The sequence below is a fragment of the Neofelis nebulosa genome, chromosome 4, assembly GCF_028018385.1.
Source record: "Neofelis nebulosa isolate mNeoNeb1 chromosome 4, mNeoNeb1.pri, whole genome shotgun sequence".
In the NCBI taxonomy this organism is placed as follows: Eukaryota; Metazoa; Chordata; class Mammalia; order Carnivora; family Felidae; genus Neofelis; species Neofelis nebulosa.
In genome coordinates, this window is record NC_080785.1 from 150,519,872 (window position 1) to 150,535,051 (window position 15,180).

Here is a 15,180-nt window from a genome sequence, read left to right on the forward strand (position 1 = left end):
AGTTTGAGTCCCACATCTGGCTCTCTGCTGTCAGCGCAGAGCCTGCTTCAGATCCTCTGTCTCCCTCCCTCTCTCCCTGCCCCCCCCAATTTGTGCACATGCATGTGTGCACTCTCTCTCTCGCTATCAAAAACAAATATTAAAAAAAAGAAAAGGACTCTTCCTGCACACTAAGTGTTCTTACACACCAGTGTTCATACAGCAGCTTTATTCACAAGAGCCAAAAGATGGAAACAACCCAATTGTACATCAACAGATGAATGGATTAAAAAAGTCATATATACACATAAAATGGAATATTATTCAGTCATAAAAAGAAATGAAATTCTGAAATATGCTACAACACAAATGAACCTTGAAAACCTTATGCTATAAGTAACGTAAGCCAGGAACAAAAGGACAAATACTGTATGATTCTATTTATATAAAGTTTCTGGAATAGTCCAATTCATGGAGACACAAAGTAAAATAAAGTTTTCCAAGAGATGTAGGAAGAGGTATAGACTTTCTGTTTGAGATGATCAAAAAGTTCTGGAAATAAAGAATAGTGATGATTATACAACAACTTATATGTATTTAATGACACTGAATTGTACACTTAAAATGAGTAAAATGTATTTTACCATAATAAAAATAATTTTTAAATATTGAGGTGAAGAATTGACGAATTAAAATAGATCATTACTGGGGCGCCTGGGTGGCTCAGTCGGTTAAGCGGCCGACTTCAGCTCAGGTCACGATCTCGCGGTCCATGAGTTTGAGCCCCGCGTCGGGCTCTGGGCTGATGGCTCAGAGCCCGGAGCCTGCTTCCGATTCTGTGTTTCCCTCTCTCTCTGCCCCTCTCCCATTCATGCTCTGTCTCTCTCTGTCTCAAAAATAAATAAAAGTTAAAAAAAAATTTTTTAAATAAAAATAAAATAGATCATTACTAACACAGAAACCTGCTACAGCATCTGAGAAAGCAAATCAATAAAAACAATGAGTGCTCTGTGGGACAAACACAGTATCATTACTTATAGTCATATACCACTGTCTCATTAGAGCTTAAATATTTCAATATGTTCAATATGCGCCTGGGTGGCTCAGTCCATTGAGCATCCAACTTCGACTCAGGTCATGATCTCATGGTACAGAGCCCCACATCAGGCTCTGTGCAAACAGCTCAGAGCCTGGAGCCTGTTCTGGATTCTTTGTCTTCCTCCCTCTCCGCCCTCCCCTGCTCATGCTGTCTTTCTCTCTCTCTCTCTCTCTCAAAAATAAATAAACCATAAGAGACTCTTAAAAACTAAGAATAAACTGAGGGTTGATGGGGGGTGGGAGGGAGGGGGGGGATGGGTGATGGGCATTGAGGAGGACACCTGTTGGGATGAGCACTGGGTGTTGTATGGAAACCAATTTGACAATAAATTTCATATTAAAAAATAATAAAAATAAACATTTAAAATTTGTTTAATATTTCAATGTTTAAATGTATCAAAAGATTTTATTTTCCAAAGGTTCCTTCCCTCAAACCATAATGCTTTTTAATCCCTTTCCCAGACCTAAAAGTAAAACAAAACCCCTCCTTCCTGGCTCTCCTCATGACAACAAAATGGTTGCAGCACTACCAGGTCATGTCATGTCTATAACAGCCATTCACAGGGAAAGTGCCCTCTGCACAGACCAAATATGCATCAGGTTCTGTCACTCTCACAGCACTGCCTCTGTTCCAAAGATGAGCCTTCCTATAGAGCCCCACCTTGACCATGAGTCAGAAAGTTCTTTCAGCAGGACTGAATCTATCATAAAGGCACTGAATCTCACTCCAAAAAAGAGAGAAGCCACTTTAGTTCTTCACACAGTTGATTACCCAATTTCCCTTGAACAAGTTCAATTCAGTTCTAGCTTGCAAGTGTATAGCTGGGGACAGAAACAGAACAGCAATGAGTGGCTAACCAGTAAGAAAAAGAAAAGGATAATACTCAAAGTATCTACCAAGAAAAGGAATGTACAGAGATACAAAAAAAATTAAATACATATTTCAAGTCATTGATAGTGAGTCAGAGTCCCACATATCACCCCAAATTCCCTAAGAGCATCACAATCAGATGAGAAAAGGAGCAAACAAGAGAATCACTAAGTAGAATTAGGGATTTCAGTGAGGAAGTAAACAAGTATCACTGCATTAGCATCATAATCATTTGTTTCTATTAATAATATCAAATAGTCAGAAAGTTCAGTTAAATAACTGATGCCCAAGAAGTTGAACTGGCAATAGGGAACACTTTATTTTTGCAATGCTTAAAGATTTATTCCTTTCAAGCATGTATCAATTTTGAATTTTTGAAAAACGCAAATCTGTGGAGGAAATAATGTCCTAAGGTGACAAGGGTACAGAGAAATAAGAACCCTCACTGTCCTGGCAATAGTTAGTTTCAAGCAACCAACTGTTTAGAAGTAGGAGGCTAGGTAAATTATAGTATATCCATATTATGGAACAGCAGTCATTAAAACAATGAACATGCCAGACATAAGAAAAGGTTCATAGTATAATACATTTAAAATAAAAGATTATAGGACAATATATACAGTATGGCCTTAAATTTATTTAAAAATGTCTACTTAAATGTGTTTATAGAAAAAGACTAGAAAGATACACTAATATGTTGAGAGGGATTATGTGTGGGTACCAAAAGTAAGATATCATCCTTATTTTCTTTTTGTGTGTATTTTTCTATATTTACTGACATTTCTCTAATGAACATACATATATAATGTACTCAAAAGGAAAATTATTACACAGAAAAAGAGAAAGCTTAAATGTATTCCACATACTGAATTCACAATACAGGGAAGAATACATTACATTTCAGAAAAAAATTCCAACAACAACAACAACAACAACAAAAAGACAAAATCTTTTCTTGGTGCTTTTAAAGGTTTAACCTTGAGTTCTCTAGAAAAGTCACTCATCCAAAACACAGCTTCCCCAAAGGTGTCAAATGAAAGAAGAATTGTTGGGGTAATTTCAAACTACACCCAATTACCTGCTACAAGACTTCTGAATCATTGTTGTGATAACTGTGAAATTCTAGGTGAAATGGATTCATACTGGAATTCTAAGGCTGCCACCCAAAGTCAGTCATTTGAACTCAGCAGTAAACCTTCCTAACAGGCTCAAGAAATAGAAAGGTTAAGAGGGGAAAAAAGTGTATTCATGATGGCACAAAATTCTAACAACTAAATATTATCAGATTTAGAGGTTGACTTTTAAAATACTATCAGGATGGGGCGCCTGGGTGGCTCGGTCGGTTAGGTGTCCGACTTTGGCTCAGGTCACAATCTCGCAGTCCGTGAGTTCGAGCCCCGCATCGGGCTCTGGGCTGATGGCTCAGAGCCTGGAGCCTGCTTCCAATTCTGTGTCTCCCTCTCTCTCTGCCCCTCCCCCGTTCATGCTCTGTCTCTCTCTGTCTCAAAAATAAATAAACGTTAAAAAAAAAAATTAAAATACTATCAGGATGCATAGGGGCACTTGTACCCCAATGTTTATAGCAGCACTCTCAACAATAGCCAAATTATGGAAAGAGCCTAAATGTCCATCAACTGATGAATGGATAAAGAAATTGTGGTTTATATACACAATGGAGTGCTACGTGGCAATGAGAAAGAATGAAATATGGCCTTTTGTAGCAACGTGGATGGAACTGGAGAGTGTGATGCTAAGTGAATTAAGCCATACAGAGAAAGACAGATACCATATGTTTTCACTCTTATGTGGATCCTGAGAAACTTAACAGAAACCTATGGGGGAGGGGAAGGAAAAAAAGAAAAGAAAAAAAGGTTAGAGTGGGAGAGAGAGCCAAAGCATAAGAGACTCTTAAAAACTGAGAACAAACTGAGGGTTGATAGGGGGTGGGAGGGAGGGGAGGGTGGGTGATGGGTATTGAGGAGGGCACCTTTTGGGATGAGCACTGGGTGTTGTACGGAAACCAATTTGACAATAAATTTCATATATTGAAAAAAATTAAAAAATAAAAATAAAAAAATAAAAAAAAGTACTATCAGGATTGGGAATGCAAGCTGGTGCAGACACTCTGGAAAACAGTATGGAGGTTCCTCAAAAAACTAAAAATAGAACTACCCTACGACCCAGCAATTGCACTACCAGGTGTTTACCCAAGGGATACAGGTGTGCTGTTTCGAAAGGACACATGCACCCCAATGTTTATAGCAGCACTATCAACAACAGCCAAAGTATGGAAAGAGCCCAAATGTCCATCGACGGATGAATGGATAAAGAAGATGTAGTGTGTGTGTGGGTGTGTGTGTGTGTGTGTGTGTGTGCACACATACATACACATACATACATACATACATACGTACAATGGAGTATTACTCGGCAATCAAAAAGAATGAAATCTTGCCATTTTCAACTATGTGGATGGAATTGGAGGGTATTATGCTAAGTGAAATTAGTCAGTCAGAGAAAGACAAATATCATATGATTTCACTCATATGAGGTCTTCAAGAGACAAAACAGATGAACATAAGGGAAGGGAAACAAAAATAATATAAAAACAGGGAGGGGGACAAAACATAAGAGACTCATAAATATGGAGAACAAACTGAGGGTTACTGGAGGGGTTGTGGGAAGGGGGATGGGCTAAATAGGTAAGGGGCACTAAGGAATCTACTCCTGAAATCATTGTTGCACTATACGCTAACTAATTTGGATGTAAATTATTTTTTAAAAAAGAATATTAAGAGAGGAAAGAAACTATTTTTCATTAAGGTTTAGTTTTATATAAACAATCCTGGACATACTGTGAGTTTATAGAACTAAGGAGAAGGCTTCTGTAGAGGTAATACACCTTGAAGGTCACTTGATCAGTGAAAGGTAATGATTCATAGCATTTGACTTAAAACACAGCACTACTTAAAACATAGCTCCATTTGGCATAGATTTTCTTAACTATTATTTAATAAAACTAAAAGTTTTTACTGGGAAAAAAATAAAATACTATAAGGATTAACAAAGCAAAATAAAATTCTTCACTAGATTGGAATCCTAAATAAGCATTTATTGATCACTCACTATTTGCTAGGTCCTGGGGTTACAAACATGAAGATAAAGTCCCTTGTCCTAGAGAAGCTTAATTCCCCAAGGTAAAGAGATGTAATTAAGCATCTAAAGGGATAAGTGCCATACCAAAGGTTGGTACCAACTGCTGTAGGAGCAAGCAACAGTGCTTATTTATATCCGGCAGAGCTGGGAAGGCATCAAAGGGATGACATTTGAGCTTTTTAAGTTGCCATTTCCCAGGCAGAGAAAGGTAATCATTGCATTCCTGTCATAGTATAAGAATCTAAGCAAAGTGACAAAGGTAGGACAGTTATAAACCTGTCTGGAAAAAGGATGAGTTGTCCAGCATATCTAGAGTATAGGGAATGTGAAGAGAATATCAAAAACAAAACTCAAGAAAAGTTTGGGGCCACCCTTCCTCCTGTACATGAAATGTACATGAAATTTCATACAGAAGATGAAAATGGACTTAACATCTTTCTAGTGCTATAATTTCTTTGTTCTCCACACTTAAATATAAGGCCACACAGACCTCTTTAGCAACATCTTTCCCCCTTGGTTATGAACCACAATCTGGCTATGAGCCCACCCTAATCCCAAACACGAATAGGTTCACAAAAGTGGCACAGCTGGCAATTTCATAAAATGTCAATAAGTCATTCAGATTATTTGTGTTCAAAATAGCAAAATATATTTGTCTATAAACTAGACATTTCCCACTAGATAACATTTTTTTCTGATTCTGTTCAACCCTTTTACCAACCACTTGGAAAAAGAAAACAAATTTGTCAATTGGGTAGATAAAGGTTCAAAGAAAAAATAATATGTGACATTGAAAATTCAAACTTCAAAAAGACCTGACAGGCTGTACTGCTGAGCCAAATACGTTTAGCCCCCTACCAACTTAGGACCAATAGGGGTAAATCAAATATGCTCCCCTTTGATGAAATGTAATGGAAATAAATATAAAATCTTTTTTAAATAAAACTAATAATTTTACATTTATATTTATTACCAATCGTACAAGTTCAGGATGGAAGAGACTTGACTTCAGTTCATGTAAAATAAAATCTAGGTTTTAATTGCTATAACTTCAGTATGAGTAATTAGTGTGAGATGGTAGCTCAAAAGTCCAAAAATCAAGCTTTAAAACCTTCTAGGGGCGCCTGGGTGGCGCAGTCGGTTAAGCGTCCGACTTCAGCCAGGTCACGATCTCGCGGTCCGTGAGTTCGAGCCCCGCGTCAGGCTCTGGGCTGATGGCTCGGAGCCTGGAGCCTGTTTCCGATTCTGTGTCTCCCTCTCTCTGCCCCTCCCCCGTTCATGCTCTGTCTCTCTCTGTCCCAAAAATAAATAAAAAACGTTGGAAAAAAAAATAAAAAATAAATAAATAAATAAAACCTTCTACATGCCTGGCACTGAGTTATATCTGCCAAGAATACAAAGATAAATTTGGCACAATCCCTACTTTTAAGAGTTTATAGCCTAAAGCAGTGTTTTTTTTTTAACCATGGGTCACAAGATCCATTGAGTGAGCTGCCACCAATACTTCTCACTTAACAGAAAATATCAGAGTACACTGTACAAAGTACACAGTACTATATCATAAAACTTTTAACTTTTTCATATATGTGTATACAAGTCTATGTATGTGTAGATACACACACAAGAGATAGCAATTTTGTTTTTAATGTTTATTTATTTTTGAGAGAGAGACAGAGCATAAGTGCGGGGACAGAGAGGGAGACAGAATCCAAAGCAGGCTCCAGACTCAAAGCTGTCAGCACAGAGCCCGATGTGGCGCTCAAACCCACGAGCAGCGAGATCATTACCTGAACTGAAATACTTAGCCGAACCTACAGCCACCCAGGCACCCCAGAGATAGCAACTTTAAATGTACTTCTTATTGTAGGGCATAGTAAAAAATTGGAAACACATTAGTCTAGTGGAAGAGGACAAAATAAACATACCACTATAAGGTACAAAGTTTTATGAACTTAAAAGAACAAAATCTATCTAATTGGAGAAAGAGAGGGTCAAGGGTCTAAAAAGATTTACAAAGATAACAATATATGAAAGGAGCCTAGCTAGGCAGGAAAAACTCTGAGAGATGGAGGAGGTAAAAGACCCCACATAAAAGGAATAATATGAATGAGACATGATGCAGTAAATAACAAGTACTTAATGGGTGACAAATAGTCCTGGCACATGACAGCACTAGTGTAATTAAGTCGAGATTGAAAGACTTGGTGAAAGTTCAGTTCCACTAAATTATAAAGTACCAGTAGGTCAGCAGATGAGGCTGAAAAGCAAATTTGAGCCATAACATGAAAGTGCTAGGCATGTGGTAAACACTTAATGAATGTCAGCTATTCCAACTAGACTTACTTAGTTCTAGAGCCTGAAACCCATGTATCTCTAAAATGCCTTACAATTCTAAAATGTTATAAATTACTGAAGGGCTATGAGGCAAATTATTTAAATATAGGCACAGAACACAGACTTCTAAGAAATTATAGGGAGTCTATTCAGTAAGGAAGAATGTTCGAATTACAGCTCTCGAAACAATAAAATAGGGCTGTCCCGAAAAGTGGTTAGGGCTTTTCACTAGATGAATCTGAATAAAGGCCAAATGCACATCTATCTGAGGTATGTTACTAAGTCTATAATACAAAGTTCTGCATTCATCATACACTAATTCTTCCATCAGTTTTGGTTCTCACTCACCAGTGAGTAAGAGCTCATGAATGAGTTTCGAAGAGAGAAGGAGAAACAGATGGAAGCAGGAGGCTGAGATTTTATTCCACTGCAGAAAAGTAGGAAAACAGGAAGCTTCTGAATGACATTTCCCAACATAGTAATTATTTCTACTAGAGTATCCTACTGTGTGATATAGCAAATCAACTGCAAGTACCTGGACCACAGCTAAAATAATATGGCAATGTATTTTTGAAGACTTTTTTAAGTTCCTTGAGGCTTTATGTGAAAAAAAAATCTTGCTTTTCCATACAAAATGTGTCAAAAGGGGTTATGCAAGAGTCGAGAGCAAAATCATAAACAGGTTTGTTCATTAGAGTAAAAGCATAATGTTAGAATTAAAACCCTAATATAGCATATCCAATAATGCTTACACACTGGGAATAATTTCAGATCATTCTTATCATCAAGAATAAAGACACAGATTTCAAAAGAAAGATTCAAAATACAAACTATTAAAAATAAAAATTAGCACCAATGTAAAAATATGATATGAATATATATAAAGTACTTTCAACCTCTAACTTCAATGACCATTATCTTGAGACTGTTACGTTTCCAAATATGTCTAAAATTGCTAAACAGAAAAAGGTGTCATGTTTACAATTTAGTTTAATGTTTCTAAAGCACATTCTCTTTTAACACTGCATGATAATTTTTGTTTAATGTTTACTTATTTTTGCAACAGAGAGAGACAGAGCATGAGCAGGGGAGCGGCTGAGAAAGAGGAGACACAGAATCTGAAGCAGGCTCCATGCTCTGAGCTGTCAGCACAGAGCCCAAGGCAGGGCTTGAACTCATCAACCGCGAGATCATGACCTGAGCCGAAGTCAGACACTCAACCGACTGAGCCACACAGGCGCCCCTTAACACTGCATGATAAAATGAACTGTAATATTTGAATAGACTACAGAATATTGTTGCATAGTGACTTTTCTATTAAGTGGTAGGGCACCTGGGTGGCTCAGTCGGTTAAGCATCCAACTTCAGCTCATGTCATGATCTCATGGTCTGTGAGTTCAAGCCCCACATCAGGCTCTATGCTGACAGCTCGGAGCCTGGAGCCTACTTCCAATTCTGTGTCTCCCTCTCTCTCTGCCCCTCCCCTGCTTGCACTCTGTCTCTCTCAAAAATAAATAAAACATTTAAAAAAATGTATTTTTTAAATGTTGGGGCGCCTGCGTGGCTCAGTCGGTTAAGTGTCCGACTTCAGCTCAGGTCATGATCTCGCGGTCTGTGAGTTCGAGGCCCACATCGGGCTCTGTGCTGACAGCTCAGAGCCTGGAGCCTGTTTCAGATTCTGTGTCTCCCTCTCTTTCTGACCCTCCCCTATTCATACTCTGTCTTTCTCTAAAAAATAAATAAACGTTAGGGGCACCTGGGTGGCTCAGTCGGTTAAGCGTCCGACTTCGGCTCAGGTCACAATCTCACAGTTCGTGAGTTTGAGCCCCGCGTCAGGCTCTGTGCTGACAGCTCAGAGCCTGGAGCCTGCTTCACATTCCGTGTCTCCCTCTCTCTCTGCCCCTTCCCTGCTCATGCTGTGTCTCTCTCTGTCTCAAAAATAAATAAACATTAAAAAAAATGTTTTTTAAATAAACGTTAAAAAATTTAAAAAAAAAAAAAAAGACCTCTTGGTTTGAAAAGGCACTCAATAAATATTTGCCAAACTCAACTTCTTTCCTCTCAGCTAATAGTGTCTTTAAAAAAGCGAACATATCCTTCAGAGTTCTTTAAAAACGTGCTTCTGACTTGTCATGTCCTAAATGTGTATTCATTACCAATGCAAATCTTTACAATTAGAAGCAGAACAATAAATACTATGTAGTCTTTTTTTTTTAATGTTTATTTATTTTTGAGAGAGAGAGAGCGCAAGCAGGGGAGGGGCAGAGAGAGGGAGACACAGAATCTGAAGCAGGCTCCAGGCTCTGAGCTGTCAGCACAGAGCCCGACATGGGCTCCAACCCACGAACTGTGAGATCGTGACCTGAGCCAAAGTCAGACACTTAACTGACTGAGCCACTCAGGCACCACAAGAATGACTTATCTTTTGAGCCACAGATATACGCTACTGACAAAGTCCTTTCAGAAGCAACATGATGTAGTAAAAGAAGCTGTGGCTTAGACTCCCAAAGTTCTACGTTCAAATCTCAACTCAGCACTAACTGACCTAAATTCCCTAGATCAGTCCCTAACTCCTCTCAGCTAAAGTTTCTTTCCCACCTGTTTCAAAAAGAGGGAAGAGGACATATTATGGTGTAAGGCTCAAGGAGAATCATAATGTGGAAGCTCCCTGTAAACACTAAACCCCAATCATAAAACATCAAGCACATCCTCATTTTTTAAAACAAAATAAAGTCCTGGGTATATGATATATTCTCTATCCCTAGTAGATGCCTTTACCTCTGAGAGGTATGGGGCCCTTACAGAGGTTTCAAACACTGGGATTCCCTCATGGAACAAGTAACTAAAAAGCCCACTGCCTTTGCACTATTTCGCTGAACTGTAGCCTATTTTAGCCTATTTACCAACAGATTTAGTGAAATTTTGTGATCACTGGTTCTTTCCAATCTGGTTTCATCAACCTATTCCTTCTCCGCCTTCAGATGCCTCTGCACCACAGGATCTTTACAAGGTAAATTTCTTTTAAGGACCCAGGGCTTTTTTTTAAAAGTGTTTTTTTGTTCTATCTGGGAAAAATCAAGCAAAAGGAAATCTGGTAAAAGTAAGGCAGAAAATATGAATTACTTTTTATACAAGATAAAAATAAATATAACATTACAAAACTAAAATATCAGGTATTCTGGTTGGTGATGAGGAAAAACTGTCATGGTTTATTTACTAAATGTGGATTAGGAAATAAACAACAAATGCCCTGAGTTATTAAAAAAAAAATTACCTTATGACAGCAGAATAAACAAGATAATGACCTGAGGCAAGCTTCCAGCCTTAAGATGACAAACTAGTACATATGTATTCAAACTTTTGCTGCTATTCTATTTTAGAAGTTAATTATAAACATTCTTGTTTTGTTATCAGTGTTTGCTGCTGCTGCTGTCAGAGGATGAGAAAAGTATTTTCTTGATCTTTGGTTTCTATATTGGGTAGTTTGGGTGCCATCAATATGGGAAAAGACAACTATTTCACAAAAATAGGTGGACTGTTCTCACCTAATGCATTTTAGAAGAGGAAGCTTCTTGGAAATGTAAAGTAAAGAATGGAAAGATACAGGGCTTTCTAAGCATTCATGGCAACAGAAAGGAAAACAGAATCTCAGAGGGAAAGAGACATAAAGAGTCAACACATGGCTAACGGGTTCAGTAAAAAACAGCCACTTTAATACTAAAGAAGGATAGCAAAAAAGCCAAACGTATCACAAAATATTGCCCATTGCCAAGAAGAAAAATAAAGAGAATATTCAATTGTTGAAGGACAAAAAAGGACTAACCACCTCTGAGATCCAGTTTCTTCATCTGTATGATGAAGATAACATTAGAACTGCTCTGGGACTCTATATGGTATAACATTAAGTAAGAATCCCCAGCAACATGGTGACTGACCCAAGACTAAACCTCAAAAAAGAACAGTTTTCTCCCCTTCCTCTAAAGTCAACCACAGAATATTACAATGAATAGAAGCTCATTTATCACCTAGCTCTAGGTGAATAAATCAAATAATTTGAAAATGTTGTAACCTGTATAGAATTCCTGTATTAAAAAAAAAAAAGCTAAAGTAAAATGTTTCTACAGAATCTCAAACACCTTACCAATGTCAAATACAGATGAATAGCTGCAATGGAAAAAAAAATCCTTTGCAATGCTGCAACAGGGGACTTTTTCCCTCACTAACATCCAAGCAGTTTCTCCAAATTGGTAGGGAGTAGGTACAAGTTTTCCCTCCTTGCTGTAAGGATTATGGATTAGCAAAGCAAGCAGAGATAGAAACCTATGCTCCAAGTTGGTCATAAAAATCAAAGCTGAAACTCAAAATACTACCTCCTAGGAATAATAATAGATTTTCAAACTAGCAATTAAATAATGCAGCTAACACACTATTTTTGATTGACTATTTTTCTTATTGTAAGTATAACATTTAAGCTACTTTATAGGCTGAACCGGATTTTACTAAATAAAAAGCCTAAGAGTCCTAACGTGCTTACGGAAAGAGATGTACCCTGAGTTTTGAACAATTTCTACAAGAACTTTCAGACCATAACTGAGGAAGGGACACTAGAACAAAGCTGTGAGAGAAAGTAGGAAAAGAGATGCCTTGTTTGGCAGGAAAAGCATCTAAAGTACGCTAAATCACAACTGCTAATATCTTCAGAATAACAACATCTCTCATTTACAAAGCATTTAGGTCCTTCCCTGTGCCCAATGCTGTGTCCTCTCCACGGGAAATAACCATTTTTCTAAAGATAAACCCACAGTCCTAAGAATGCAAGAATTTCATTCCATCTTCCTGATTAAATCACACACCAAATCCTAGTGCCTGGAGATTCACATATGCCTATCTTGATTACCCTGCACTGTGTCCTTCAAAGAACTAACACATCAGAGGAAATACCTGGTATTATTATTACTCTGAGTACTACAGGGAAAAGAAGAAATTAACATTTATTAAGCATCTGGTATGCTTTCATTTGATTTTCACAACCCTGTAGGTAAATATTATCCCCAATTTACACATTAAGAAAATGATATTAACTTGCCCACAACACCAGTAAAGAGAAGCCAGGACTCAGAAATCTGCTAACTCTCCTACTCAAGGATTCTTTCCCAGAAGGAATTATCACTTAGGTGCCACTTTCACATCATTTGTTATTCTAGTTCAGCAGTTCTGAAAGCAAGTTATGGAAAAGATAAACCATCAACTCTTCATTTCATGCCATATATATATATATATATATATATATATATATATATATATATATATAGTATTTAGAGAACTAAGAGAAAAGGTAAAATGTCCCCAGAGGCAAATCCTGGCTCTTTGCATCATTTCCCAATTCCTTCTCAACAGAGACTCAAACAATAGGGCTTCTTTTATCGCTTCCATGCTAGCATACTATCATGCCATTGTAGCACAGCTAATTAAAAACTTTAGAAAGTTACCTTTCAAAACAGGATTTTATACCAACATAGAAGATCTCTCTGCAGGTCCTTAAATTTCAATAAATTCAATTTTCACATAACTTGCCTGATTGTATTCCTAAATGTTTGTTACTACTGCCAGTTTAAAAAGTTATTTCGCTCCCATAAGAGACTCTTAAAAACTGAGAATAAACTGAGAGTTGATGGGGAGTGGGAAGGAGGGGAGGGTGGGTGATAGGCATTTGAGGAGGGCACCTGTTGGGATGAGCACTGGGTGTTGTATGGAAACCAATTTGAGAATAAATTTCTTATTAAAATTTTTTTTAAGTTATTTCGTAGTGAACTGTGAGTTAAATCTTGATTGAGCTGAGGTGAAAAAAAACATGAAATAAAAATCTATGTTTAGAGAGATTTCCCCATCCATAGTTTTCCATTACAAGTTGGGAGGTAGGGGAACCTGTACACTCAACCTTTTAAATCTGTTTTTAACCCAATAAGATGGCACAGGACTTACAATAATGCATTGTGGCTGAGCTCTATCATGTTATTGCCACAAAACACTAGCATTATTAAAAGGAAAACTAACATTCAACCCTTTGTATTACTGAATATTCATTCTTTTTAAAGAAGTTTAATGTTACAAGAATCATTTAGCTTCTGGAGTTTAACACTTGTAAGATAAAAAGAGGATTCTAAGATGAATAACAGTCTCACCTGAAAGCAGGTTTGTTGGTGTTTTTGTTTTTAACGACACCGTACTATATACACACACTAAACGTAACATTGAGACATGTCCAAAAACCCTTCCCAGTGTGAAGTAATTATTTCTAATACTGAATGCAGAACAAATTAAAACAGACCAAACACTTGCAGTCAAATGTCTACAAAATTTTGAACTGGAAAAATGATGTCAACGTTTTTTATCCATTTGAAAGGTTCCAGTCCAAAAAATAAACAGTCATCGGGCTCAGCAACTCAGGTGCGGAAACTCGCTAAAACTGAGATTGGGTGCGGAGAAAACAAGACTCTCAGGATTTGGCTTCTTGGGTAAAACTGCCCTGTACCCCCCACCAGAAACCTCACACTGCCACAGGGGCCCAGCCCACCGTGCCCGCCCCTCCGGCCCGCCGCACCTGCCGAGGCCGCACCGCCAGCGCCCCCTGCCGCCCTCCCCACTGCCGGAGGCCCGCTCCCACCCCAGCGCCACACACCCCGCCGCCCCCCGCCGCCCCCGCCGCGCCCGCCCCGCGCCGAGGCCGCGCAGCCTGCGGGCAGGGGCGGGAGCGCGCGGGCGCGAATCGAGGCGGGGCCGCTACGGGGCCCAGAGCAAGGGCGCGTCCCTGGGACCCCTGCTGTGGCCAGGCCGGAGCCTCACCTACCTACGCCGTATTTCTCCTCCTCCGTGGGGGTCCACATGGCCGGGCCGGGCGCGGCCCCGCGGGCGCGGCGGCCGGGCGACAGCGCGGCGGGGACGGCCGCGGGCCCGGCTGTGGCGCACCGCAAGCCGAAGCGGGGGCGGTCAGGCGGCGCGGGGCAGTGGGCGGCGCATCCCTCACAGGCCGTCCGGGATGCCGCTGCCGCCACGTCCGAACCGCGAGGCTCCCGCGAGCGGCCCAGCAGTCCCGGGAGGCGCGGGCGAGGTCTCTCCACCTGTCCGTCGCCGCTGCTCCCGCGCCGCCGCTCGGTCCCTCACAGCTCCGCTGTTCTGCTCCCGGCGCCGCCGCGGTTCGGCTCGCCTCAGCGGGCTCGCAGGACGGCCGCGCATGCGCCACTCCCGGCGCGCGGGGGCTCGCGCTGCCCGGGCTCGCGCCCCCCGAGCCCGCGCGCGAGCTCACGCGCCGCCGTCGCGCGCCAGCGGAGGGAAATCCGCGAGAGGCGATTGGACGGCCCCGCGGAGGTCAGACCTAGCTCCTCCGTGGACCCCCGCCCTCGGCGGTAGCAAGTGATGGTAGAGGCGGGCTGGACAGGTGGGAGGCCCTAGGCCGCTAGAGGCTTGCGCGTCCGGTGCTTCCTGCCTGGCACAGCGAGATTGCCGCGGGACTCTGTCCGAGAGGGAGGATCGAGAAGGGAGGAGGGAAGGATACCGTTTTCAGACCCATCCCAGTGTCGCCCACAGTGTGGACACTGCCCATCCCGGAAAGGTCCTGGGAGCCACCCTGCGTATCGCCGGACCCGAAAGGTGGGGTCGCCGCGGGAGAACAAGGTGGGGCACTGTTGCCCCTCGCTCTTCGTCTCTGGGATGCCTTCTAGGCCGAAGCCCTACCGCCTCCTTGG

General features: G+C 40.6%; 1 protein-coding gene across 12 annotated transcripts in view; it reads right to left on the bottom strand.

Moving 5' to 3' along the window:
* DOCK3 (dedicator of cytokinesis 3) overlaps positions 1–14,688 on the bottom strand; it is a 595,409-nt gene extending 580,721 nt beyond the window's left edge. For 7 of the 12 annotated variants that reach the window (XM_058726773.1, XM_058726766.1, XM_058726765.1 and 4 more), the window contains exon 1: positions 14,286–14,687. In XM_058726773.1, the coding sequence (XP_058582756.1) occupies positions 14,286–14,322 (37 nt within the window). In that variant the 5' untranslated portion in view covers positions 14,323–14,687. Of the gene's footprint in view, positions 1–14,285 lie in introns of all 12 variants that reach the window. The other 5 variants (XM_058726772.1, XM_058726763.1, XM_058726769.1 and 2 more) reach the window with 3 other exon arrangements.
* Between the last annotated feature and the right edge of the window lie 492 nt (positions 14,689–15,180).